At 39.3% G+C, this 27,177-nt stretch overlaps 1 protein-coding gene and 1 pseudogene across 4 annotated transcripts in view; one reads left to right on the top strand and one right to left on the bottom strand.

Moving 5' to 3' along the window:
- The window catches only part of COL24A1 (collagen type XXIV alpha 1 chain), a 387,744-nt gene extending 386,499 nt beyond the window's left edge, over positions 1-1,245 (bottom strand). For 3 of the 4 annotated variants that reach the window (XM_025417772.3, XM_025417773.3, XM_025417774.3), the window contains exons 1-2: positions 1,127-1,245; positions 550-680 (exon numbers count right to left, since the gene is read on the bottom strand). In XM_025417772.3, the coding sequence (XP_025273557.3) occupies positions 550-605 (56 nt within the window). In that variant the 5' untranslated portion in view covers positions 606-680; positions 1,127-1,245. Of the gene's footprint in view, positions 1-549; positions 681-898; positions 1,016-1,126 lie in introns of those variants that run through there. The other variant, XM_025417771.3, reaches the window with a different exon arrangement.
- Positions 409-25,229, top strand: LOC112640951 (60S ribosomal protein L7-like; annotated as a pseudogene).
- Positions 25,230-27,177: the final 1,948 nt, after the last annotated feature.

Genomic DNA, 27,177 nt, shown 5'->3' with positions numbered 1-27,177 from the left:
CGGAGGAGCGGCCCCGCCCCGCGCCCAGCCCCTGCGCGGGTGACAGGCGGGGGCCGCGGGCTGTCGGCCCCCACCGACCGGAGGCGAGCGCCCCGATGCCCGAGGCCCCGCGGGTGTCCTCGCCCTCCCGCCCGGCAGCCGCACCCCGCGTGGGCGCCCGCGGCCCAGGCTGCGCGCACGGAGCCCCGAGGAGCGCGGCGGGGGCGCGGAGCCTCAGGGCCCGAGCGCGGGGCCGACGGAGGGCTCGCGGGCGGCGCGGCTGGAGCCCCGGGAGCCGCCGCTGCCCGCCCCGGGACGCGCGCCAGCGAGCCGTCCCTCCGCAGCCGCAGGACCTCGTTAGCATAAACCTTCGGAGAGATCCGCTGGCAGGACGCGTCCCTTCCAACACGGTATTTTACAAACTGAGGAGGCAGGAGGCGGATGCCACGGCCGCCCGCCGGCTCCCAACTCCAGAAGCGCCAGGGCGCGCGGATCTCCCGGGCGCGCAGCGGGGCCCGAGGTCGGGGAGGGGTGGGCTGACCCTGGCCTCGGGGCGACCGGGCTACTTACGTTTGTGCCGTGTGGGAGACCTTTCCACGCCTTGTCCTGTGGGCTCCTAAATGCATTTGTATGCATTTGTCCCTGCAGCGAAGCGCTAACGGAAAACAGAAGGCAACTCCGATCTGCTAAGGGTGCAGGTACTGGCCATGAAAGAGGGAAAAAAAAAAAAAAAGTCACATGAAAACGATGCTCCGAAATCGCAACCACAACAAAAAGGGAGGAGGGAAATGGGAAGGGGAAAGAAATAGCACCCAAAGGGTAGACCGGTCAGCTAGGCTTCCTAGCTCCCTGGCTCGGGAGCGGGCGAGCCCGGGCGGGGGCGGGGGGCTCCCCTGGGAGGGCGGGCGGGGAGCAAGACCTCGGGCGGGCGGCGGGGCGCCGGCAGCAGCTGGAGCTCCGCCGCGAGCGCAGCCCTCGAGTTCACTTGCGGTTCAAAGGCGACTCTGTGACTCCAGTGGAGTCCTCTGCTGTGGGCCTGGGAGGAGAGGAGGGTGGGGGGAGGGAAGGAGATGGGGGGAGGGGGATGGCGGGGGGGAGGCCTTGGAAGCCACCCGCGCCGGAACATTTGTCGGACAAGCGCACACACCCACTTCGGCAGTCGAGCGGCTGCGAGGGGGCCGGTGGCCACCGCAGGCGCTCAGCGCGGACTGCCGCCGGCCGCTTCCCCGGGAAGAAGAGGAGCCCAGCAAATCCGGCCGGTGTTAAATTTCACCGCTCACTGACTTGCAATGACATCACCAAACACAGCGCACACCTCCCCCTCCGCCCCGCAACCTACCCCCAGCCCGCGCGGGGCTCCCGCGCCCCCGGCCCCTGGGCCCCCCGCGCCCCGGGCGCGCCCGCTTCCCACGCCACCCTCCCTCGGCGTCCCCGAGCGCGTCGGTGACTGCCACCCGTCCTTCGTGTCCCCTTTCCTGCAGTCCCCAATATGATCTTTTCCTCTTGCACGTCTCCCATCCCTGAGCTTTTTCTCTGTTGCCTTCGCACACACGGTCTGAAATCACACTCCGCGGAGCCCTTCATTCTCGACCTTCTTGCTTTTTACTTTTTGCACTGATGCTTGTGGCCTAGGTCACCTTCTAGAGGGACTGCGACGGTCCTCCTTTCTACCTTTCCTCCCGTCTGCCCCCCTGTACTGCTCTTCTGCCGATTTTTCTCTCCTGTGATCCACTTTTCTGCTTTCTGCTCTTCTCCAGCTTACAAATACGGATTAATGATCTGCGTCTATGCATCTAGAGCATGCTAACAGACCACGGATCTTTCCAGTTTGAATGAATGTCTTCTCTCATTTTTGAAATAAATTTCTTTTTTGACATAAGCCTCCAGCCCTGCGCAGCTTTTTCACAGCCTGACAAGGCCACCTTCCAAGTCCTGGGGAAAAAAATATTAACCATCTGATTTTATCTGTTTATTAATAAGAGTAAGGAAATTCCAGGAGGCCAGGGATCTGTTCTCTTACTCTTGCTGTATTTTCAGCACTTAAAATACTACTTAGCGTGTCTATTTAACCAGTGACTGTTGTATACCATTGAATATCATTTCTCCACCAAGTTTTCCTGGCCTATTCTGTGTGCCATCCACAGCTAATGATCCTTCCACATGTTGAAAAGCATCCCACATTACACACACATTATAAAAGTTAAAGCAACTATATTGATAAATAGAAACAGTTGATGCAACCCTTGGAATTTTAGGAATTATTTCCCCAAAAAATAGGGGAATTGTTTTTTTCCTCCAAGAACATAGGATTTAATTCACCTTCCCTTCCTTCAATTTTTCAACTTTTTATTTTGAAATGATTTTAGATTTACATAAAAGTCAAAAAACTAGTACAGAGTTCCTGTATATCTTGCACAGACTTCTAATAGTGATATCTACCTAACAGCAATACAATGATCAAAGCCAAAAAATTAACACTAATACAATACCATTGACTAATCTATAGCTCTTATTCAAATTTTGTCAGTTTTCTAAAATGTCTTTTGTCTGGTCTAGTATTTAAGTCAGGATCTTATACTCTGTTCATTAATTAACAGAGAGATTGGGGATCCCTGGGTGGCTCAGCAGTTTAGCACCTGCCTTTGGCCTAGGGTGTGATCCTGGAGTCCCGGGATCCAGTCCTGCATCAGGCTCCCTGCATGAAGCCTGCTTCTCCCTCTGCCTGTGTCTCTGCCTCTCTCTCTCTCTCTCTCTCTCTCTCTCTCTCTCTCTGTGTGTCTCGTGAATAAATAAAATCTTAAAAAAAAATTAACAGATTAATCTGTTGTATCTCCTTAGTTTCCTCCCATCTGTGGAGTTCCTGTATTCTTTTGTCTTTCATGACTTCCACCCTTTTGAATTAGTCATTTGGTAGAAGGTCTCTCAATTTGGATTTGTCTGATGTATTCTCATGATCAGGTTCAGGTTACCTATTTTGGGCATAAATACTACTGAAGTGATGTTGTTTCTTTCTTAGGGCATTATATTGGTTATATATAATGTTGTTATATCTTATTACTGGTAATGTTAACTTAGATCACTTAGTCTAAGGTGCAACGTGCCAGGCCTAACCACTGTAAAATCCCTCCCACCCCCTGATTTTTGTAACAAATAGCCACAGCTTTCTGGAATCCTTCTAGAAATCCAAGGCTGAGGGAAGACAGTCATTCTTAAATAGCCTTAAACTACAGTTTTTCTGCAGATTACTACTCAACTAAAAAAAAGTAATTTGGTTTGGTGGAAAGAATAGATAAGAATTAATCAGTAACTCACCTAATCTTTGTCTTCATTTTCATCAAGGATTAAAACCATTTTTTTTTCTATTCATAATATTGAGTGAATATTTGAGTGCTGTATGAAATGGAAATACTTAATAAAATGTATCTCAGGTTCTTTGACTATAAGAAGAGAATAGTTGCTAGTTATAGTTAATAGAGCTCTTGTAATGCAGAAGATCCTAAAGGATCCACATAGTGTCATATAGAGTACATTTGTTTGTGGGAGCAGAAGCATTTGCCTAGTAAAAAATAATGTAAGGAAAAAAATTTTAAATAATGTAAGGTTTAAATGCTATAGACTATTTAGGATGGTGGAGATTCACATAGCTCAAATTGATCAAGACAGATTAACCAGAGACCTTGGGACTTACTTAGTTGGGCCTTGAAAAGTGAAGAGGGTTTACATAAGTAGAACATTCCTCTTTCTGGAAATGGATAACAGGAGATTCACAATGGGTAAGAGGAGGATATCTTAATTATATTCAGAAAGAAAGAAATAGATTCATTGGTTGGATTAGAAGTTTGTGCATTGGAAGAAAGATTGAGGGCAAAGTATGGAAGTCTGAATGCCAGGATAAGGGTTCATTCATTCATTCAATAAACACTTATTATTTGGTATTCTAGGCACTTGAGTTACATTGGTGAACAAAATGCATGAAAATTCCCTTCGTGGAGTTTCCATTTTACCATTTAAGATTTAATCTATGGGCAATAGGAAACAAATTAAAGAATTTCAAACTGATAAATGATTATGTTCCAAATTCCCATTTTAAGAAGACTGATCAGTACCAGAGCCAAGATTGAAAAGCGAGAAGGTTGGAGGATAAGTTAAATGGAAGTGTTAAAATATGCTAGTGTTTTGAACTATGGAAGAAATGATAGAAAAGCTAAATAAGGGAATCATTATTAAAAGAAATTAAAAAGGGATCCCTGGGTGGCGCAGCGGTTTGGCACCTGCCTTTGGCCCAGGGCACGATCCTGGAGACCCGGGATCGAATCCCAGGTCGGGCTCCTGGGGCATGGAGCCTGCTTCTCCCTCTGCCTGTGTCTCTGCCTCTCTCTCTCTCTGTGACTATCATAAATAAATAAATAAATAAATAAATAAATAAATAAATAAAAATTAAAAAGGTCTGATAACTGGTTACATTGGGAAGGGAGAATGAAATTTCAAGTCCAAATGACTGAAAAATTATGCCATTGGCCAATGTCAAAGGGAATACAACTAATTCAGTTTGAGACATATTTAGCTTCAGATATTGGTAGGAAATTCTATTGGGCCCATCCAAGATCTTTTGGAGTTGAAAGCTAGATTTCAAGAGAAAGGCCAGAGCTAAAGTTTTAGATTTCTTCATTATCTGCATAAAGTGGTATTTGAGGCTTTAACAGCAGAGTCTATTTTCAAAGAAGTGAATATAGAAATGGAAAACAGAGAGACAAGGATCTAAACTTAGGTTATAGAAAGTGGGGGGAGACAATGCAGAATTAAAAGAGATAGAACCAGGGTGCCTGGGTGGCTCAGCCAGTTAGGCCTCTGCCTTCAGCTCAGGTCATGATCTCCAGGGTCCTGGCCTTGAGCCCCATGTTGGGCGGCCTGCTCAGTGGGGTGTCTGCTTCTCCCTCTCCCTCTGCCTCTCCTCCTGGATCGTGCTCTCTCTCTCTCTCTTTCTCTCTAATAAATAAAATCTTAAAAAAGATAAAAGAGAACCAAAAATATGTAGCATTATTAAATAATAGTATAGGAATTCAAAAAATTATAATACAGTAAATACTGTAAATCATATTTACTATGCATGAGTGTTAAGTATTTTTGATATATTAACTCATTTTATCCCCTTAATGAATCCTATTGAGTAGGTACTGTTTATCACTTCCATTCTACAGAAGAGGAGATTAAGGCAGAAAAAGATTACAGTGGAACCTTGAACAACACAGAGGGTTAGAGTGAGTTAGGAAGGAAGGGTGGAATTATTGACAGCATCAATTTTACCCAGTCAGTCTACGTGAGTTTACATCTTGACTACCAGTTTTGTGATCTGAGACAATTTAACTACAATTGACCTTTGAACATCATGGGTTTGAACTGTGTGGACCCTCTTACACATGGATTGTTCAATACAATACAGTCCTGTAGATATATTTTCTTAGGACTTTCTTAACATTTTCTATTCTCTAGCTTACTTTATTGTAAGAATATGGTACATGAGTTGCTTTTTACAATTACAGATTCCCGAGTTTTATGCCTCTAGATTCTGACTGAGCCTGTCTAAGGTGGGACTTGAATCTACATTTTTAACAAGTCATTGTTAAAAGTACTGCAAGTAATTGTGATACAGATAGACTAGTGATATGCTAACATGTCAACCCATTCTTGACTTAGTCATCAAGTACAATGCTTATTGACTGCCTGTAAAATCTCTTAATGAGTAAGTACTCTTGTTCACATGGATCTAGGCAGAATCATTGTGGCTTAACCAAAATTCCATGTTTACATATTTACTGAATGATTGAATAACTAAATAAAGAGTGTCATACCAACTGTGTATTAGGCAGTGTCCTAAGACCTGGGGTTATGAAGATATGTGGCATAATTATTCCTTTCAAAGAGCTTATTACCTGCTAGGAACGGGATCTAATAAAAACCAACTGGTATAGATGATGGAAAGAAGTAAGAATAACCAACTGGTGACATGGAGCAGTTGGGGCACAAAGGAGATAATACCCAATTCTCGCAAGAGTGATTGGGAGCATGTGAGGTTTGGGTCTTTAAAAATGAATAGGTGTTTGCCAAGTAGACATGAAAATTCAAGCCAATCCAGGTGGAGGAGGCAGCATAGGCAACAGCATGGAGGTATAAAAAGTCCTAGCATCGTGATTACGGGCATGCAGTTGGAAAAACTATAATATAGAGATGAGGATGGAAAGATCATGGAGAACCTTCACTGATATTTGAGAGATACATGTTTAAACTTTACTCATTTTAAGATATGGGTCCTAGAAATTTAGATTTAGATTTTATTTTGTGTTTAATACATAATGCACCCAAGTTAGAGACACAGAGTTCATTAAAGTAATAAGGGATACTTACTCTGGTTACAGTAATTGGCAGGGGGCAGGGGGGGAGGCAGGCCGATAGCTGGAAGAGTTCTTTCACCAGAGCCTTTGAGAAGATGACAAAAAAGATTCACAAAAATGACTTAATATTCACTTTGGGAACAGAACTATATACACTTGTCAAATAGCTAACTAAGGCATGTTTATATACAATGTATTGCAAATGATAAAATATTTCAATCCCTCCTCACTACAGAAACAGATGAAAATTATTAGCTTGGATGGTGAGGAAATTTTTTCAGTTCTGATCCAATTTGAATTTCCTGTCTTTTATTATGCAAACTTTTTCAATTTTCTCTGCTGCCACTTTTTCCTTCCCAAGTCTGTTTATGCTAGAATCTTTCTTCTTTTCTTCTCTTCCTTTATTCTTAGACTTGTGAATTAACTCAAATGTGCATCTAAAACAGTTGGTAGAATGATGTTCCTTTCTTGGTTTGCTGGTCCAGGAGCTAGTGAGGTCTCCATAATGTGTTTTTCTTTCATATGGATGCCCATGGTCTTTGACATGCTTTGGACCATGTGGTGCTGGAAGAGAGTTTTATTCTGAGGTTAATAGGAAGTGTAACGTTTATTGGGACTAGATCTGAAACCAGACAGAAACACAGACAATCTTGACACATTGTGCATAATACAGAGTTCACCATTCCAATCCCACCCGACTACATTCCCTTTGAGCAGGACTAGTTTGATCACTTCGCACACACTATTGCCTAGCTTATCTGCTCAGATAAAACATGGAAGTCAAGAACTAAGATAAGCCCATTGTCTATTAATTACTTGTCTCTACCATCCCAGTTGCCTGTTTTTCATTCCTTCTGTGTAATGTCTCACTGTTCTAGCCATTTTTTTTTTAAGATTTTATTTATTTATTCATGAGAGACACAGAGAGAGAGAGAGAGAGAAAGGGGCAGAGACACAGGCAGAAGGAGAAGCAGGCTCCCTGCAGGGGTCTCCAGGATCAGGCCCTAGGCTGAAGGCGGCGCTAAACCGCTGAGCCACCAGGGCTGCCCTGTTCTAGCCATTTAGCACAGATTCTATATTCATTTGTGAAGTGAACTAAATGGAGGCTACCAATTGATTTAAATGCAACTCACTTTTCTCTGGCAAGGAACCTTAATCAGTGTTAAGGTCCTAACCAATGGGCTAGGATAATCTGAGTCCAAATACCAGACAAGATAAAATAAAAGGGTTACATATGTACAGTATGTTCCACTAAGTGCTCTATTAGTTTATTTTAGTCTGCCATGCCATTCAAACAATTGTGTTGTGTGTGTGTGTGTGTGTGTGTGTGTGTGTGTGTTGTGGGTAAAGTTTGAATGAAATTAAAAAATAGCCACAGGGGTATTCATTACAATGGGCCTCATGCCTATGAAGCAAAGTGTTTCAGTGACACCATTCATTCCACTGAAGTTCATGATCTATCAGCATTTCTATTTTAAACCCTTTCTGAATGATTTCCAAAATCTGCAGTGTTACCAGAGGGCCCATTAGTTTTCAAATGTATATTTAAAGTTAAATTAAAACTGGTAATTCCGAGTATATCTTTGAAACCTTAAAGATTCTCCCCTGACTCTCTTCTCCCATTAAAAATTCATCGCTACAGACAATGTACTCCTGATACCAGATGTGGTAGCATGGTGGAGATAGGACACAGACTGAGGGGGAATTTGCTATAGAGATAGATATTTTATAAACCTTTTAGTGTATCTTCACCCAAATTCCTTTATTGAACTGCTATAATGGAGTTATTTTATGGAAATAATAGGTATTTCAGTAGTGAAAGAAATTTCTACTCAGATTTACTTTTCCTTAATCTCCTCTGGCAATTCCCTCATTTCTAGTAGTATAAAATTCTAGTCTAAAAGTTGGTGGGGAAAAAAGCTTAATGTTATATCTTTTAATTAGAGTGTGATGGGACGCCTGGGTGGCAGTTGTTGAACATCTGCCTTAGGCTCAGGGCGTGATCCCAGAGTCCTGGAATTGAGTCCCACATGGGGCTCCCTGCATGGAGCCTGTTTCTCCTCCCTCTGCCTATGTCTCTGCCTCTCTGTGTGTATCTCTCATGAATAAATAAATAAATCTTTTTTAAAAAAATTAGAGTATGATATCGTTCTAGATGTACATAAGTAAAATAAATTTTAAGCAACATTTTGAAGCCATGTTAACATAATTATGGTACATAGAATCATAACGGCACACTGAATGTTATTGTTATTTGTTTAATCAAAAAAATATATCATTGGGGATGCCTGGCTGGCTCACTTGGTCAAGCATGACTCTCTCTGAGACTCATCTATATCTTTGGTTGGAAAGACTCTCCCATTTCTGATCTTTGTGTGTCAGCCCTATCTGTCTGCCACAGTTATTTCCCAGAAGCCCTGAAAAGAAGAGTGTATGATTAATAGCAGGACTCAATATAATCACTCTTGATTCCATTGGCTCTCATCCAATAGAGAAAATGAATCCAAACAATTACATGTGACCCTCTTGTGCTCTAAAATAAGATCTCCAACATAGTCACACTTTTATTTATACCAAAGTCTCAAAGGTTTCAGATTAGTGAGAATTCCAAGATGAAGTTTTCTAAATTTACCCTTTGAATTGCACCTTCTAAAATGATTTTTCCTGACCTACAATTCTTAGACTTTAACATTTACTATGATATAGTGCATGTCTCCCATTTTATTCAAGCAAACATTAGGGCTTATACTGACCATATGAACGAATCACGTAATTTCCCTTCTATTTTGTTTAGCCTTTGCACACAAATATTAAATCAAAATTCTTTTCCGGTGCACCTGCTGAGAGAGACAGAGTAGAGAGAGACAGAGAAGACTCAAGACTCAGTTCTTTCTCTTTAAGTCTATCTGTTTAGCTCATATTTCCACAGTTCAGTTTAGGAAGTAAATTGACTAGAAGGCTTTATTTGGATAACATACAAATTATTTCTCTCCTCAGAGAAAATTTCCTATTTTACATTTTCTCTCTTTTAAAATTCCTCAGAGGAAATTTTAGCCACGTTTAAAGACTCTATAACAGTTCTAAAAGATCTTTAAATCAATAGAATAGTTGTGTTGATACTCAATAAAACGAAAAGAATTGCAAAACCACTTTGATGCTTAAATTTTCTTAAAATTATGTATTTAGAATAGTATCTGCCCACTATAATCACTTATCATTTTCTTCTCAGAAAGCATTTAGTTTTTCTTCATTTCCCCACCCCCATAACCACTATATCCAATGTGTGTTTTAACAAAATATCTGTAACCTAGGACAAGAACAATATATTTTGGAATATATATTCAAGGGGAAAGTATTTAGAATTCCATTAGTGCCAGCCCAAAAGTATGGGGCATTACTTTGGCCAAAGAAATACTAAATGTGGATAGAAAATATTTAGGAAATATAAGAAATGGAAAGAATTAGAAAGTGCCTTCAAGGGTAAGCAAGCAGACTAATTCTAGGAGAGATGGATGTTCTTCCTAAAAATCTTTGGCTTAAAAAAAGTGCAAGAGAAATAGTGTTGGACTACAGTAGCAAAGATGAATTTTTTTCCCCAGATCAGCATTTTATAAAAGAAGGAATATGAAAGGAAGGATTTTTAAACTCACAGACCAGATTGCATAAAGGATTGTTTCCATTATATGAAAGTTAAGTAGCTTTTGAATGTCATGAATGAATATCTGCTTTGTGTGAAATGCTTCTCTTAAACTCATTGTGATATTAAGCATATTTATGTAAATAATGGGTGATGGTTTTAATATTATATAAACATTACCTTTGTTATGTGATCCTTCTGAAAGACTCTGCTGACTGTTACTTTTGGCTTAAGAAATCAGTGAAATCATATAGGTTTTTAAGGAAATCCACAGGAATGTATAAAACCTCCCCCTCCCACTCTGGAAGAGAAAATCAATGCCCCTTTTATGTACCTACATTTCTACAGGCAGGTCTACAGCTTATAGCTGGAATAAATCCATGATACAGTAGAATAGGCTTAACCCAATATGAGATCAAATCCTAGCTCTGCCACTCAGAAGCATGAGATCTAAGGTAGATTACTTAATTTCTCTCACCTTCAGCTTCCCTGTTGGCAAAGTTAGGGTAATACTGCTATTCATGCTCACAAGGGTGCTGTGAAGATTAAATAAAATAGTCCCAAGGCATCTGGGTGGCTCAGTTGGTTAACCATCTGCCTCTTGATTTCAGCTCAGGTCATGATCTCAGCTCATGATCTCAGGCTTGAGGGATCAAGTGCCTCATGGGCAGCTCGCTCAGCAGGAAGTCTGCTTACTGTTCTCTCTCACTCTCTCAAATAAATAAATAAATCTTTAAAAAATAATAAATGAAATAATCCTATGTAAGGTGCCAGGCTCTGGTGCATAGCACATGCCCAAGAAATGAAACAGCCTCCCAAACACCTTTGAGGTCTGCAGTCCAGGTATTGTTTACCCCAATTTTTTTTAAGATTTTATTTATTTATTCATGAGAGACAGACAGAGAGAGAGAGGCAGAGACACAGGCAGAGGTAGAAGCAGGACCCATTCAGGGAGCCCGACGTGGAACTTGATTCCCAGGACTTCAGGATCATGCTCTGGGCCAAAGGCAGGCGCTAAACCACTGAGCCACCCAGGGATCCCTGTTTATCCCAATTTTACAAATCATGAAACAGGCTTGAAGATAAAGCTACAGTCACAGAGTTAATGAGTAGCAGAGTCACATCAGGAATACAGGTCCTGCTGATGATAATGATAATAACAGTAATAATACTATTTCTGATTATTGTGATAACAGTAGTAACATTATTTTTATTTTTAGTATTATTAGGTAATGACTTGGTTGATTGATTAGCATTTTACTTCATTTTGCTTCTTATTTTCAACTCCTATGAAGCTTTCATTGAAGACGGGAAACAAAGTACCCTCTCACAGGGAGAAGAGCTTCTCTTCCCTAGTGGCATGTACAAGCCCAGAACAGCCAGAAACAGCCCTGTTTTCACTTGGAAATAAAACAAAACAAATGATGAGATTACTTAAGCTATCAGTTCAAACTGCGATAGATGCATTTGCCTCCAAACCTCTCCAAATGGTAGCAATTACTGGTTTAAATTTTTTTTTAATTTATTTATGATAGTCACACAGAGGGGGGTGGGGTGGCAGAGACATAGGCAGAGGGAGAAGCAGGCTCCATGCACCGGGAGTCCGACGTGGGATTTGATCCCGGGTCTCCAGGATTGCGCCCTGGGCCAAAGGCAGGCGCCAAACTGCTGCGCCACCCAGGGATCCCGCAATTACTGGTTTAATGTCGATGACTTGCCACTACTTGAGCCCTATATTGATATCCCTATGAATGAATGTGTATTCACATAGCTAGTTTACATGTAAAAAAAACCTATTCCTATGAACCCTCGAGTGTTTGTTTTAGACTGCTTAGCCAGTTAGTTCACCAGGTATTAGCAGGCCAGAGTCCATGTCTTTCATGCTATGAAAGATATTTCAGTAATGTAGACAGCTTAATACTGGCTACTGAATCTAGTATAGTCAGGAGAAGAAAATCCTTTGTTCTCTTTATTGGTTTCAATATTCTTGAAAATCTGGGAAATCTGTGGTCATGTGTGTACAGGGTTGGAATATAATATTTCTTTATAAATGAATCAACGTTGATCCAAGAGAAGGTTCCAGAGGGGTTAACGCTGCTCAGTTAAAGGACTGCTCAGACGTGGGTGTGTGTGTGCCTGCACTGTACACACACAAGCTGTGACCATGTGAAGCCAGTATGAGTTCACAAACGACAAGATCTGACGGACTTATCTAATTTCCTTTTTGGACAGATTGGCAAAACTTGGATCAAAGGAACACCTATCAATCCAGTGTATCTGGATCTTGGCAAGGCATTTGACTAGATTTTTATGATTCTCTTATGGAGAAAAGAGAGAAATATGTTTTAGATGATAACAAGCCAAACAATATATAATTACTCAAGGGATGTTAATTAATAAATAGATATGAACCGGCATAGACATCTTACAGGACATCTTAAGTTCTGATGTTAGCAATTTCCAAGTTTAAGTTTTCAAATACTTAAATGAGGTCATCGAAGACATTTGAGAATGCTGATGAAATTTGGAAATGCTATATCATTGGGATTTGAGTGGGGTGACCAACGTTTCCCAATTTACCTCAGACTTTCCCACTTTGAGCACTTAGAGTCCCAAATCCTGGGAAACCCCTCAGACCCAGGTAAACCAGTGTGATGGTTAGTCACTCTAGATTTGATTAGGAGTTAGAAATGACGTGAGGTAGGTAATTTTTAAATTACCCAATTTAAGTACCTCATATAAGTGGAATCATACAATATTTGTCCTTTTGTGACTGGCTTATTTCATTCAGCATAATGTTTTCAAGGTTCAGCAATGTTGTAGTATGGTCAGAATTCTCCCCTTTTTAAAGTCTGACTTATGTATATATACACCACATTTTGTTTATCCATTTATCCCATTTATTCATTGAGGGCCACTGGGGGTGCTTCCACCTTATAACTATTGTGAATAATGCCACTATAAACATGGGTAGTTCAAATATCTGTTTAAATCTCAATTTCACTTGTTTTGGGTACATCTCTAGCAATGGGATTGCTGGGTCGTATGGTAATTCCATTTTTAATTTTTAAAGGAACCTCCATACTATGTTCCATAGCAGCTACACCATTTTATATTTCTACCAGGAGTGCACAAGAGTTGCAGTTCCTTCACAGCCCTGCCAAAACTCGTGTTCTCTTTCTTTCTTTTTTTCTTTCTTCTTAAATAAAGTAGCTATGTTAATGGGTGTGAAATGGTAACTTACTGTGGTTTTTCATTTCCCTAATGATTAGTGATGTTGATGACCTTTTCATGGGCTTATTTGCCATTTGTATATCTTCTTTGGAGAAATGCCTATTTAAGTCTTCGCTCATTTTAAAAATTGGATTGTTAGTTTGTTGAACTGTAGTTTTTTATATGTTATAAATAGCCATCCTAATGGGTGTATCCACAGGATCTCAATGCCATCAAATGCATTTAAGATTATCCTCTCACAAGATGAAATTATTTAAGAATTTTGAGCAGATAGTACCAAGAGATTTAAATTTAGGTGGTTCACTCTGGAGAAGAAAGATTGAAGGGGGGGGAAGCCTGAAGCAGGGTAACAGTACAGAAGCTCTTATTATCAGTTAAGAAACCATGAAGACCTTTGGTAATGGAATTGAGGAGGAAGAGACATACATGAGATTTTTAAAAGGGCAATATCAAAAAGGCTAGATGACTGACTAATGGGCTGTGAATAGGAGAAATGCAAGATGATTTCCCAGTTTCTTAGGAGAATGGGTGGATGGTAGCTTTACACCAAACTCAGGAGTCGAGGGAAAGATACAACCAGTTTTATTTAAATTGAATATGCAGTACCTGTAAGGTAGCCAGGTGAATATGCCTCATTGGTGGTTAAATATATTAGCCTGGAGCTTAGCACAAAATCTGAGTTTGGGATAGACTTATCACAGTGTAGGTAAACCCTGAAACCAAGATTGTCCAAGGACAGTGAGTAAAATTTTAAAAGCATATTGATTTCTGAGAAATACCCAAATTTATGGGCTGGGCAGAGCAAGAGAAGCCCACAAAGAGGAGCAAGAAAGAATATCCATGAAGGTAAAATTTATAGGGATACTAGTTCAGCTCAATATAAGAATGTTTTTAAAATTAGAGTTGTCCAAAAAAGGAGGGCGGGGGGAGTCCTTTTGTTGAAAGTGAGTTCGCAGCCACTGGAACCATTGTCAGAAGCAGGACAATCACTTACCTGGATGTCACAGGAGGGATTCATTCCCTGATGAGGATTTGGTTTCCATGTTAAGAGTATACTTTAAAAAAAAAAAAAAAAAAAGATTTTATTTTTTTGAGAGAAAAAACAGAGCATGAGGGGGGGGGCGTAAAAAGACAAGCAGACTCCCTTCTGAGCAGGGAGCCCAAAGCAGGGCTTAATCCCAGGACCCCGAGATCATGACCTGAGCTGAAGGCAGATGCTTAACAGACTGAGCCACCCAGAGCCCCCAAGAATATACTTTTTAATGACTAGAAAAATCTACTGTTTCATCAGAAAACAATGTGAATTAATAAAACCCTGGGAGGGGGATCCCTGGGTAGCTCAGTAGTTTAGTGCCTGTCTTTGGCTTAGGGCGTGACCCGTCAGTCCTGGGATTGAGACCCGCATTGGGCTCCCTGCATGGAACCTGCTTCTCCCTCTGCCTGTCTCTGCCTCTCTCTGTATGTCTCTCATTAATAAATAAATAAAATCTTAAAAAAAAAAAAAACCCTGGGAGACTTTTACTTGTTTAATATTTGAAGTTTCCAGGACTAATTGAAAAAGAAGAAATACGTGAAAACTTTTTAGTCTTTCAAATCAAGAGCTAGGCATATCCCCACTCAGAAACTGCTGCAAATATTTCAGAATATAAGCCAAAATAATAACTGTGATTCTCTTATAAATAATGCTTGCTGAAAGACTCAGACATACTGGCCAAAAGACTTTGGTTCCAGTAAGATGAGTAAGAGAATTTGCCAGCTCCTTAGAAGACAATTCCCCCTGTGTCAAAAGAAGACTGTGTGTGCTTCAGTTTTATTTACAGTTATTAATTATGAATATGGAAGCATTATGAATAAAGGAAATATGAATAATTACATAAGCCAGAATTACTGGTTCTCTGTCCCAAATCATGAGGTTTACCCTGGGGAAGTGGAAAGCAACAGAGTAAAACTTCTCCAGAATGCTACTTGATAAATATTCCATCTTCTGGCTGGAAGGAAAGAGCAACCTTTGCCTTTGAGTCCTTTATTGGTTCTGTAGCTCCTAACGAGGCCCACCTGCCCCAGCCTGCTGACTGACAGCACAGCTGCACTCTGTCAGGCAAGGTCTGCTCCCAGGACCCACCAGACCTGGATGAAATTCAGATCACCAGTTAATGCAATCTCATTGCTGGTCTCTGAGGAATGGTAACTGGCTTTCCAAACAAATACGAACAGTCTGGGAATCATCTCTATAGTCTACACATACGCAAAGCTATTTGGGAATGAAGGCAGTAAGTCTTTTTTTTTTTTTTGGTCTAAAAGCCTACATTATTCATTTTTTTGTCAGTCCCTCCATCCATCCTCACCTCTGAGAAAGTGAGTTTTCTCTAAAACCTGCACCATTGTAATATCCTTTCAGGGTCAGATAGTGATGATTTGAATCCTGCCTCTATCCTGTGTAAACTCAGCTATCTTTCCTTGGTTTCCTTGTCTGTCAAATGAGTTATAATACATAAAGAGCTTATAACAGTGTGGACACGTAGTATTCAACAATGTATGCAGTATATACAGGGTTCCTATACCCATCAACTTAGAGAACTCATCAAATCAACTGATGTTCCTCCTGAATGGGCAAAGGAAGAGGATCAAGAATGCTTGGAAAATTAGCCTTTGGTTCAAAATTGAAATAGATTGCTTCACTTGTTGAGCTATGGGCATAAATCACCTTTTCACACTTATTCTCCAGGGTCTAGGGTCTCCAATCTTCTCCTAATGAGGAGCTATTTATGAAATAATGTCATCCCCCAAATCTTCAGCATGCTGACTTGTGTTGGGTCCTTAAAGTTCCAGATGATGAGAGATTTGGAGGCAGGAGAAAACCAATTGCTAAGAACTGATATCTGGCTCACTGAATCAATTTTTGAACTAAAGTACCTTTCTGTGTTAAACTATCACCATCATCATCAAATCCTAGAATTTTATTTTTTTTAAATTTTTATTTATTTATAATAGTCACAGAGAGAGAGAGGCAGAGACACAGGCAGAGGGAGAAGCAGGCTCCATGCACCTGGAGCCCAACGTGGGATTCGATCCTGGGTCTCCAGGATCGTGCCCTGAGCCAAAGGCAGGCGCTAAACCGCTGCGCCACCCAGGGATCCCAAATCCTAGAATTTTAGAATGGAAAGAGACCTTTTATTATTATAGGTATATATATATATATATATATATATATATATATATACCCTATATGAAAGAGTTAGATTTGATACATATATACATATGTATATATGAGACACAGAGTTGCGAAGTCATTTGCTCAATATTTTTTTTTAACAAATTAGTCATAAAGATTAAAGTCTACCCCTCCTGGTTCAGTTCCCTCTTTCATACTTCCATCCAACAACTATTTCTTAGATTCTTCTGATATGCAAAATATTGAGTAAGGAGGTGAATAAAACATAATCTCAGCCCTCAAAATCTTATAGTTTAGAAGAGAATCATACTGAGTAGATGAACTGTTACATTTTAATGGTGAAATATTCAGTGCTATACTGTTGGGCAGAAAGATAACAGAAGGGCATGTTACAGTCTGCTGAGAACATCTCATCATCACTGAGAAGGACTTATTTTGTGTCAACACTGTCTAAGATTCTAGGGATACAAATGTACAAAGGCACACTACTATTCTCCAAAGATTGTAAAGATGATCACAAATACAGTAAAAACCAGCACATTCCATGTTATATGACTGCTGCAGACAGTATAGTACTAAGGAGCTCAAAAGATGGAGAGCTCACCAAGGGATGGGGCCATTGGAGGAGATGAAAATGGCATTGGACTTCGAAGGAAATAACATTTTGTGCTTGGAATTTATCTCCAAAAAGTAGAAATGTGATTCTTCCTTATGACAAATCTGACTCTTTCCCCCAATGTAACAGATGTTCTCATGACAATCTTTTTCAGAACTTACAAGGAAGAACTTAAAGGTGATAGTCTTAGAGCATCCTTTCCTCTGTCACATGTCTTGTTTTTGCTGTGCTTCCTAGTTCATCCTCTCCAAAGGATTTTTTTTTATATTCAAATGTATTTTAGAAATTATTCACCTATTCCTTCTCAGTATCCTACTCTAGCTGTTTCTCAACAAATCTTTTTCCTAGTCCAACCTCTTAAGAAATATATCAGAATAGGCTTTATTTTTCATACTAAATTTTGACATTTTCCCAACATAGCTCAATATGTGACTTTCAAGTAAAAGCTTTCCCAAACAAAATTGTGACAATGTTACCATGAAAAATCTTTCAACCATTAAAATGTGAAAATGTGGGCAGCCCGGGTGGCTCAGCGGTTTAGCACCGCCTTTGGCCCAGGGTGTGATCCTGGAGGCCCGGGATCAAGTCCCACATCAGGCTCCCTGTATGGAGGCTGCTTCTCCCTCTGCCCGTGTCTCTGCCTCTCTCTCTGTGCCTCTCATAAATAAATAAATAAAATCTTTTAAATAAATAAATAAATAAATAAATAAATAATAAATAAATAAAATAAAGTGTGAAAATGTGCATGTGAATTTTAAAGTATTAGAGCCCAATGAGTAAGTGAATTATAGAAAAAAAGGGTTAATATCAAATGCCTAGACATTATTACCTAAACTTGGATAAACCAGGAAATTTTCCAAATCAAATATGAAATCATCAGCCCAATATGATTAGGAGAAAAGTGATGTAATAAAATCAACTTTTAAATATCTATATGGCATGTTGCATTTCCTAGGAATCTTCAAATGTTTGCTTAAGAATAGCCAAAGCAATTGCAATAAAATATAAAACAGCTCTTTGAAATCATATTTCTAAAAATTTATAAATTTCCCCAATTCCCTACATTATTTAAAGAAAAAGTTATTTTCCCAGGAAGGAAACTTCATTTTAAAAACCACTCCAGTATTTCCCTTGCAAAGAAATAAGCCAGATGATTCTAACACATGGAATTTTACTTGGGGAAAATTCAGAAATACAAGGAAACTTTAGTAACTCTTTAGTACTAACAATCACTGTGTAATTCCTCGAAGTTTTCTTCCTGATGAAAGTCGATGAGATAATAATGTCTACTGAGAAACAAAATAAACAAAAACCTGGAAATCAGCAGCAAGTGGTTATATAGAATCCATATGATATTCTAGAAAGAAACTGGACTGGGATCAAGATGCGTGTATTTGCCACTTACCAAGCAGAAGAGAACAGATTCTATAGGTATGTTACATTTGATGATTTTTTGACAAGTATATATACCTGTGAAATCACCACTCCAAACAAGATATGGAAGGTTTTCATCACCCTAGAAAGTTCTTTCATGTCCCACTGCCATCAAGCTCCTCCCCCATTTCTGCCCCAGGAAGCTATTGTTTTTATTTCTACTTCTATAAATTAGTTTTACCTTTTCTAAAACTTCATGTAAATGGAACCATGTACCTTCTTGTTACACTGCTATTCAGTTGTTTTTTAAGACTCATTTATGGGAAGTCCTGGTGGCCCTGCAGTGTAGTGCCGCCTTCAGCCCAGGGCGTGATCCTGGAGACCTAGGATCAAGTCCCACGTCGGGCTCCGTGCATGGAGCCTGCTTCTCCCTCTGCCTGTGTCTCTGCCTCTCTCTGTCTCTCATAAATAAATAAACAAAATCTTAAAAAAAAAATAAAGACTCATTTATGTTGTCATGTGTGGTGTTCTTTCTGCTGCAGAGTATATCCCATTGTATAAATAAACTATTTATCCATTCCCTTGTTGATGGACATTTGGGTTATTTTCAGCTTGGGACTATTTTTTTTTTTTTTTTTTTTTTTTTTATTTATGATAGTCACAGAGAGAGAGAGAGAGAGAGAGGCAGAGACACAGGCAGAGGGAGAAGCAGGCTCCATGCACCGGGAGCCTGATGTGGGATTCGATCCCGGGTCTCCAGGATCGCGCCCCGGGCCAAAGGCAGGCACTAAACCGCTGCGCCACCCAGGGATCCCTCAGCTTGGGACTATTATAAATAAAACTGTTATGGATAATCTGTCATCATATTATTTGCTTTCCATTTGTCTCTTCAAATTATTTTTCCTCTGTTTTTCTTTTCCTGCCTTTATTTGGTTAATCAAATATGTTTTTGGGACACCTGGGTGGCTCAGTGGTTGAGTGCCTGCCTTCAGCTCAGGTTGTGATCCTGGGTCCTAGGATCCAGTCCCACATCAGGCTCCCCATGGGAAGGCTGCTTCTCCCTCTGCCTATGTCTCTGCCTCTGTCTCTGAGTCTCTCATAAATGAATAAATAAATAAAATCTTTAAAAAATATATATGTTTTAAGTATTCCTCTTATTTCATCTATTGGCTTCTTTACCGTAACTTTTTGTTTTTAATTTTTAAGTGGTTGCTCTAGCACTAACCATATGCATGTATAATTCATCAAAGGCTATTTGTAGTCCAATATTTTACCACTTCACTCTTTATACCAGACTCTTCACCCTTCCCATTTGCTACTTCCCATGTCACAAATATAATAATTTATAAGAATATAACTCCTTTTACCTGCCCTTCCTTTTACTTTTTCAAAGCTGTCAACCTCACTGTACAACGTTGTTATTTTCCATTTAAATGGTAAGTGATTTCTATATTTACCCATTTACTTACCATTTCCAGTGCTCTCCATTCATTACTATAGATTGAAGTTCCATATGGCATTACTTCCCTGTAGCCTGAAGAACGTCTTTTATCATGTCTTATAATGCGAGTCTTTATTATAAGAGTTTTTGGATATTATTTCTGAAATCCTTCAAAAGTTGTGTTGACAGGGTTTTTTTCTCAGATTTAAAGATATTATTCTATTATCTTCTGGCCCCTATTGCTTCTGATAATAGTCATTATTTATATCATTACTTTCCTGTGATTAATATGTCTCTTTCTACTTCCAAATTTTCTCTTTCTTTGGTTTTCATCAATTTAATGTGTTTTTCCTTTATTTATACTGCTTATTACTTGGAAATAAATCAATTTTTAAAATCAAAGTTAGTAACATTTCAGTCATTATGTCTTAAAATATGTTTTCTTCTTATACTCAGTCTTAGGGACTCTGTTACATATATCTTAAACCATTTGATATTGTTCCATGGGTCCTGAGGCATTGTTAACTTTTCTTTAATTTTTCTCTCTGTTCTTTAGAAAATACCTGAATTTTAACTCAAGGCCCTTGATTTTTTTCTTCTGCCATCTACAGCTTGCTGTTAAGCTCATCTGGTGAATTTTTAATTTTAGTTAGGATTTTCCACTCTAGAATTTCCTTTTTTAAAAAAGAGTTTTTTGGCTCTTTTTCCAGCTGGAACCATGGAGGGTGCAGAAGAGAAGAAGAAGGTTCCTGCTGTGCCAGAAACCCTTAAGAAAAAGCAAAGGAACTTCGCAGAGTTGAAGATCAAGTGTCTGAGAAAAAAGTTTGCCCAAAAGATGCTTCAAAAGGCAAGGAGGAAGCTTATCTATGAAAAAGTTAAGCATTACCACAAGGAGTACAGGCAGATGTACAGAACTGAGATTCGCATGGCGAGGATGGCGAGAAAAGCCAGCAACTTCTACGTGCCTGCAGAACCCAAGTTGGGATTTGTCATCAGGATCAGAGGTATCAATGGTGTGAGCCCAAAGGTTCGAAAGGTGTTGCAGCTTCTTCGCCTTCACCAGATCTTCTTCAATGGCACCTTTGTTAAGCTCAACAAGGCTTCAGTTAGCATGCTAAGGATTGTGGAACCATAAATAGCTTGGAGGTACCCAGACCTGAAGTCAGTGAATGAACTGATCTACAAGCGTGGTTATGGCAAATCAACAAGAAGCGAATTGCCCTGACAGATAACACATTGATTGCTCGGTCTCTTGGTAAATATGGCATCATCTGCATGGAGGATCTGATTCAGGAGATCTATACTATTGGAAAACGTTTCAAAGAAGCGAACAACTTTTTATGGCCCTTCAAATTATCTTCTCCACGCAGAGGAATGAAGAAAAAGGCCACCCATTTTGTAGAAGGTGGAGATGCTGGCAACAGGGAAGACCAGATCAATAGGCTTATTAGAAGGATGAACTAAGGTATCTACCATGATTATTTTTATAATCTGGTCAGTTAATAAATGACTACTTTCAAATGGAAAAAAATAAAATAAAATAAATTAAAATAAAAAAGAGTTTTTTGTACTCTGCTAAGACACCACTTCCTCATCAAGATCTTACATTCCTTTACTTACTTGAACACATTTTTCTTTCATTCTTTTTAACATATTTATTATGGCTACTTTAAAGTCTGTGCTAAAATTAATATGTGGGAACTCTAGAAGTTGGTTCATATTAACTGCTTTTTTCTTGACTATGAGATTTCTTTTCATGTCTCATAATTTTTGTTTGCGTATAAAACTTTGTAGATGATTCATTGCAGAGACACTGGATTTTGTTACCTTATTTTGAAGAGTCTTGATTTTTGTTCTAGAAGTAGTTTAACTGTTAAACAACTTGAACTTGGGTAAACCATGGTCTTATACTTTGCTAGCATGATTCTGTGGAATGTCCATGGTGTTTTCCGCATTCCTGTTACTGAGCCATATTTATCTCTAGTAGGGAGAGAGTTTGGAAGTTTAGGTTTTGTTACAGTGGATCTAAAGTAGATTTTATTCTAGAGTGTGCTTCTTACTTGTAGGGTATGGCCTTACTGGTATTTCAGCTAAATGGCTAGGATGTTGATGAAATATTAACTCAGTTCCCCTATTCTGATTGGGCTGGAGCTCTAATGTTTTCCAGCACAGCTTACTGTGTCAGAGTCAAAAATCGTCCCCACAGAGGGCACCTTGTGAGGTGAGGCTCACCTTAAGAGCTTTCCTTCTCTCAGAGATTATTTTTGTGCTGCCTATGGTTAAATGCCTGCAAACAGTTGCCTTGTACATTCTGTTTAGATTTACAGTTGTTTATGGCAGGAGAATAGTCCTATGCCAGTTATTCATTCTTATGCAGAAGAAGTCCTCCTCAGGTATAATATGACTTTGCTTTCTGGCTTGAATGAATAGGTAATGATGGCTCCACTAACTGCCATAAGAAATCTGAGATCAGAAGCAAGCTTAGGACAAACCAGATGACTTGGGTTTTGTTCATGTTGCGTAGGAGGCATGAGAGATGCTGGTAGAGACAGTGTTATTCTTTTGTTAATACTTACGCTTAAAGTTGATCACCATTTATACATACACAAAACTATTCTTTCCTATTATATTACATTTAAATATCCTCTTTAGGGTCACCTGGGTATGTCAGTTGATTAAGCATCTGACTCTTGATTTTAGCTCAGGCCTTGATCTCAGGTTGGAAGTTCAAGCCCTGTGTTGGGCTCCATGTTGGGTGTGGAGCCTACTTAAAAATTTAAAAAAGCAAATATCCTCTTTAAATTTTAAGAAATACAAATAGCATTGATTTGGACTCTTTCCTGTTATTTGAGAACTAGAGCCAAAGTTATAGTAAGGGAAATATTTGTTTCCAAAGTGATTTGTCAAAAACTTGATTTATTTTTTCTTTGAGGTGGAAAAAGCATCTATTTAATTGTGATAAAACTATTTCTCTCTTTTTCTTCTGCACTGCATGAGTATTACCATTCAGCCACTGGAGACTAGATATAACTCTGTGCCACACACATGTGTTCTCACTGAAGTAAAACTCCTCCAATATACCAACCACAAATATGAAACAAAGGTGCTGACACAACTGGAAGAACATGAGCAATAACAACGAATGTATTTGGGTGTTCCTGTGGGCTAAGGCAGGAATGAAAGTAAAAAACACTCTCGTACAACTCTGAGCCATCACTATTCCACTAGACATTTCAGTTTTTACCAGCTGTAGCATGAAGGGCAGTTGGGGATTAGACTGTAAAATTCTCCTGGCAGTCATTCAGGGGCAGCCACTGTCCAGTAGGAATTATACCGTGTCCACTTCTGCATAACTGCAGGTCAGCTTCCCACTACATCCAGTCTATGGCATTCATCATATCTGGCTGGCAGCTAAGGGGGCTGCAACCTTGAACCACAGGCCCGCAGGGATTTGTATCCTCTGGCTTCTCTTCTAAACATGTCAAATCTGGGCAGCCTGGTTGACTCAACAGCTTAGCACCGCCTTCAGCCCAGGGCGTGATCCTGGAGACCCAGGATCGAGTCCCACATGGGGCTCCCTGCATGGAGCCTGCTTCTCCCTCTGCCTGTGTCTCTGCCTCTCTCTCTCTGTCTCTCATGAATAAATGAATAAAATCTTAAAAAAAAAAAAAATAAACATGTCAAATGCTGGGCCTCATCAGCAGGAATATTTTGGGGCTGCAAATTTACCAATTTTACTCTCTATTTCCCTTTTCCCCCCGCCCCACTAGGAGCAGTCTTTCACTATCTCAGGTTCTGCTCTTTGTGCTATATGGATGCATATTAATTGAACTAAACTTGGTTGCATGAAGATGAACAGAAAGTACTATGGTTTACTCGGAGTGGTACAGAAGAAGTCAAAATAGTTCATGAGGATTTAATATCCTTTAGCTAGATTGATGACCATTAGATGACAGACTGCTTTAAAGTCTGTATTTCATTTACTTTGTTTAAATTCTTGGTACCAGGCAGTCCTGGTGGCGCAGCAGTTTAGTGCCGCCTGCAGCCTGCCGTGTGATCCTGGAGACCCGGGATCAAATCCCGTGTCAGGCTCCCTGCATGGAGCCTGCTTCTCCCTCTGCCTGTGTCTCTGCCTCTCTCTCTCTCTCTCTCTCTCTCTCTCTCTCTATGAATAAATAAACAAAAAAATCTGTAAAAAAATTTTTTTAAAAAGATTTAAAAAATAAAACTTTAAAAAATAAATAAATAAATTCTTGGTACCTAACTCAGTACCTAACCCAAGGAAAGTGTGTTTGACGAATCTTTGCTGTTGAATGAACACCAGGAAAAAGGCACCTGTTCCAGTTACTTTGGCATAGGACACTCTAAAGAATGGAAATATGTTGGCATTCCATCATCTTCAGTCCAAACTGCCTTCATGTGCTTTCCTGACATAGTGGAATGAATTACTTGTTTGTTACACACACACACACACACACACACACACACACACAAACCCGAAAACAAAAATTCAATGTTGACCAACTTTGACATTTAAATACTGGTCTCATTAATTACTACTTAGCTGTGTGGCAATGGACAAGCTACTTACCATCTCTGGGCCTCAGTTTTCTCATCTGTAAAATGCAGGTAGTAATTGTACGGACTTCAGAGGATTCTTGTAAATATTAAAAAATGAATGGTGTTATACATGTATTGGTCACAATAAGATCTTCATATGTAGTTATTATTATAATTGTTATTAAATACTTTTTAAGGAGATAAATTGTTAAGAATGTTTATAAATGCCAACCATTAGCTTCATAAATGCTAACCAGAAGCAATAAATACACTACTTTGGTTAGTAACCAAAAATCTGGCTTCAGACCAAGTAGAAAATAATAAATTATTTCTTGTATAAGCAAAGAGTTTCAAATAATTGTAGGCTATTCTCATGCTTAAAGTAATGTATAGGTATATTTATTTACTCAATAACTATAGTTGTCTGAATCGTTGTCCTTCCAAAAGTTATGCTGAAGTCCTAATTCCCAGTGTCTGTGAATGTGATCTTATTTGGAATAGAGTCTTTGCAGATATAATCAAGTTACAACAAAGCATATTAGACTGGTCCCTAAGTCCAGTGACTAATGCCAGTATATGAGAAAGGAGTGGACTATCAGACACAGAGACACAGATACACAAGGAAGAAGATCGTGTGAAGATGCAGGCACTGAATGATGTAGCCACAAGCCAAGGACACTGGCAACCCCCAGAAGCTAAGAAGAGGCATGAAAAGAAAGAATTCTTCCCTAATCCTTCATGGAGTATGGTCCTGTTGACAATTTGATTTTGGACTTTAAGGCTCCAGAACTGTAAAAGAATAAATTTCTGTTGTTTAATGACACAAAGTTTTTGGTAGTTTGTTATGGCAGCCTTAGGAAACTAACACAAGGGGGGCCATTTTTCTCCTCCATTTTAAAATATCATTGTGAAACAAGACTTTAAAAATATCTTTAGTCGGATTTTGTTTAAAATGTATGGTTTGTGTGCAGGAACTTCACACTTCATTTTCCTTTATAAATTTTTTGGAGGCGAATGATATAAACTATGGAAAGACAACTGCAGGAAGGGGTGTTTTAAACATGGGGCTATGTTTAAGTAATGTTACTGATCTTTAAAGAGTGTGAGTTACATTCTAATAATGTGGAAGTTCCTTATAATGTTTTCCAGGAGACAGGGTTTTGAACTCTATGTGCAGGAAACCATTACATTGGGGGAAAATATTGCTTTATGGGTCTCTGGCTGGGACTTTTAAGTGTTATGTATGAGAAAACATTAAAACTGGGGTAAGAGAAAGATGTTGTAACAAAGTGATCTTTATTATGTTTCAAAACACCAACTTCTGAGGAGTGTAAATAAGCATCCTTCAAATTCATTCTTATTTGATTGCTTTTGTTCACATTTCTGGAGTTGATTTTACTTGTGTTTAAAAAAATACTCCTTTGGAAGTAAAATAAAAATTTTAACACAAAGCCTTTCAACCAAAAGCACATAATACTTTTTGAGATACTACAGTTCTAGTTAGCGTAGAGAACATGACACAGTTCTCTAAATTATGAACAAACTGAGGCCATTATGTAATAGAGGGTATCCAGGATTTGGGCATCAGGAAGGCATGGGCAAGAAGAAAGAGCTTTGAAGTTACATAGAGTCCAGATACTCTAAGACAATAATCAATTCAGTTATATATATATTTTTTATTTTTCATACCTATGTAATGGAATAATTCTTCTACTTCATTGGTTACTGATAGATTATTTGAGCTAATGTACACAAAGTAGATAGAATAATTTCTAGTTCTTATAGAAGCTCAATAAATATTTTTTCTCCTTCTCCAATGAATCTTTTACATTTGAGATGATCTGTCTTTACATCCAGGAATTGGAGAGAGGCTGGATGAAATGTCAGCACTATGTTCATAGACCCAAGTTATATTGCAATTTCTAGAAAATTCCGGTGTCTTCTTTAGCAGAATGGAACCCGTAAGATTTCCCCTGGAGATCATCAAGGCTTTCCATCATACTGGGCAATGCCTGGAATTGCCTGATTAAATGTAGTCACCTCCTGTCCCAGAGCTTGAAGGAAATTTCTGCTCACTTTGCAATTTTAGCAGAGTACAAAGAATATTGCATTGGGAGCAATGAGAAACAGGTTGGGGCATAGGTCTAATCTATTTTGTCCCTAATTCCTTCAACTGTAAATTCAGCAGGTGGGAATAGATTGATCTCCAAGATTATTTTGGAGATACATTAACTAAGGTATACTTTGGAGTCAGATGGCTATTGATTTGAATTTTGGCTCTACCACTCAATTTTTTTTTTTTTTTTTTTTGTCAAGGCATTTAACTCTTGGGGCCTTAGTTGTACCTATTGTAAAATAGCCAATAATACATAATTGAAATGAGAAAAATATTGGAAGCACCTGGCACAAAGCAAATGCACAATAAACATTAGCTCTCTTTTACTAGATGAGTATTTCTTAAACTGTAACATGAATCAGAGTCACCTGGAAGGCTTGTAAAAAGAAGGAAATGAAGCCCCCAGAATTTCTGATTCAGTACATCTAGGGTTAGGGCCCCAAATTTTGCATTTCTAGTGAGGACCCAGGTGATGCCCCAATCATGTGTTGAAAATCAACACTCTGCATCAGGAGTTGGCAAAATGCAGCACTTGGGCTCTATTTGGCCCACTGCTTGCTTTTGTAAATAAAGTTTTATTGGAACACATACATGCCTATCAGTTTACACATTGTCTATAGCTACTTTCCCACAATAACAATAGAGCTGAGTGCTACAAC

The sequence above is a fragment of the Canis lupus genome, chromosome 6 (genome assembly GCF_003254725.2).
Source record: "Canis lupus dingo isolate Sandy chromosome 6, ASM325472v2, whole genome shotgun sequence".
In the NCBI taxonomy this organism is placed as follows: Eukaryota; Metazoa; Chordata; class Mammalia; order Carnivora; family Canidae; genus Canis; species Canis lupus.
The sequence above is the reverse complement of the archived record's forward strand: the minus strand, read 5'-3'. Positions and strand labels throughout refer to the sequence as shown.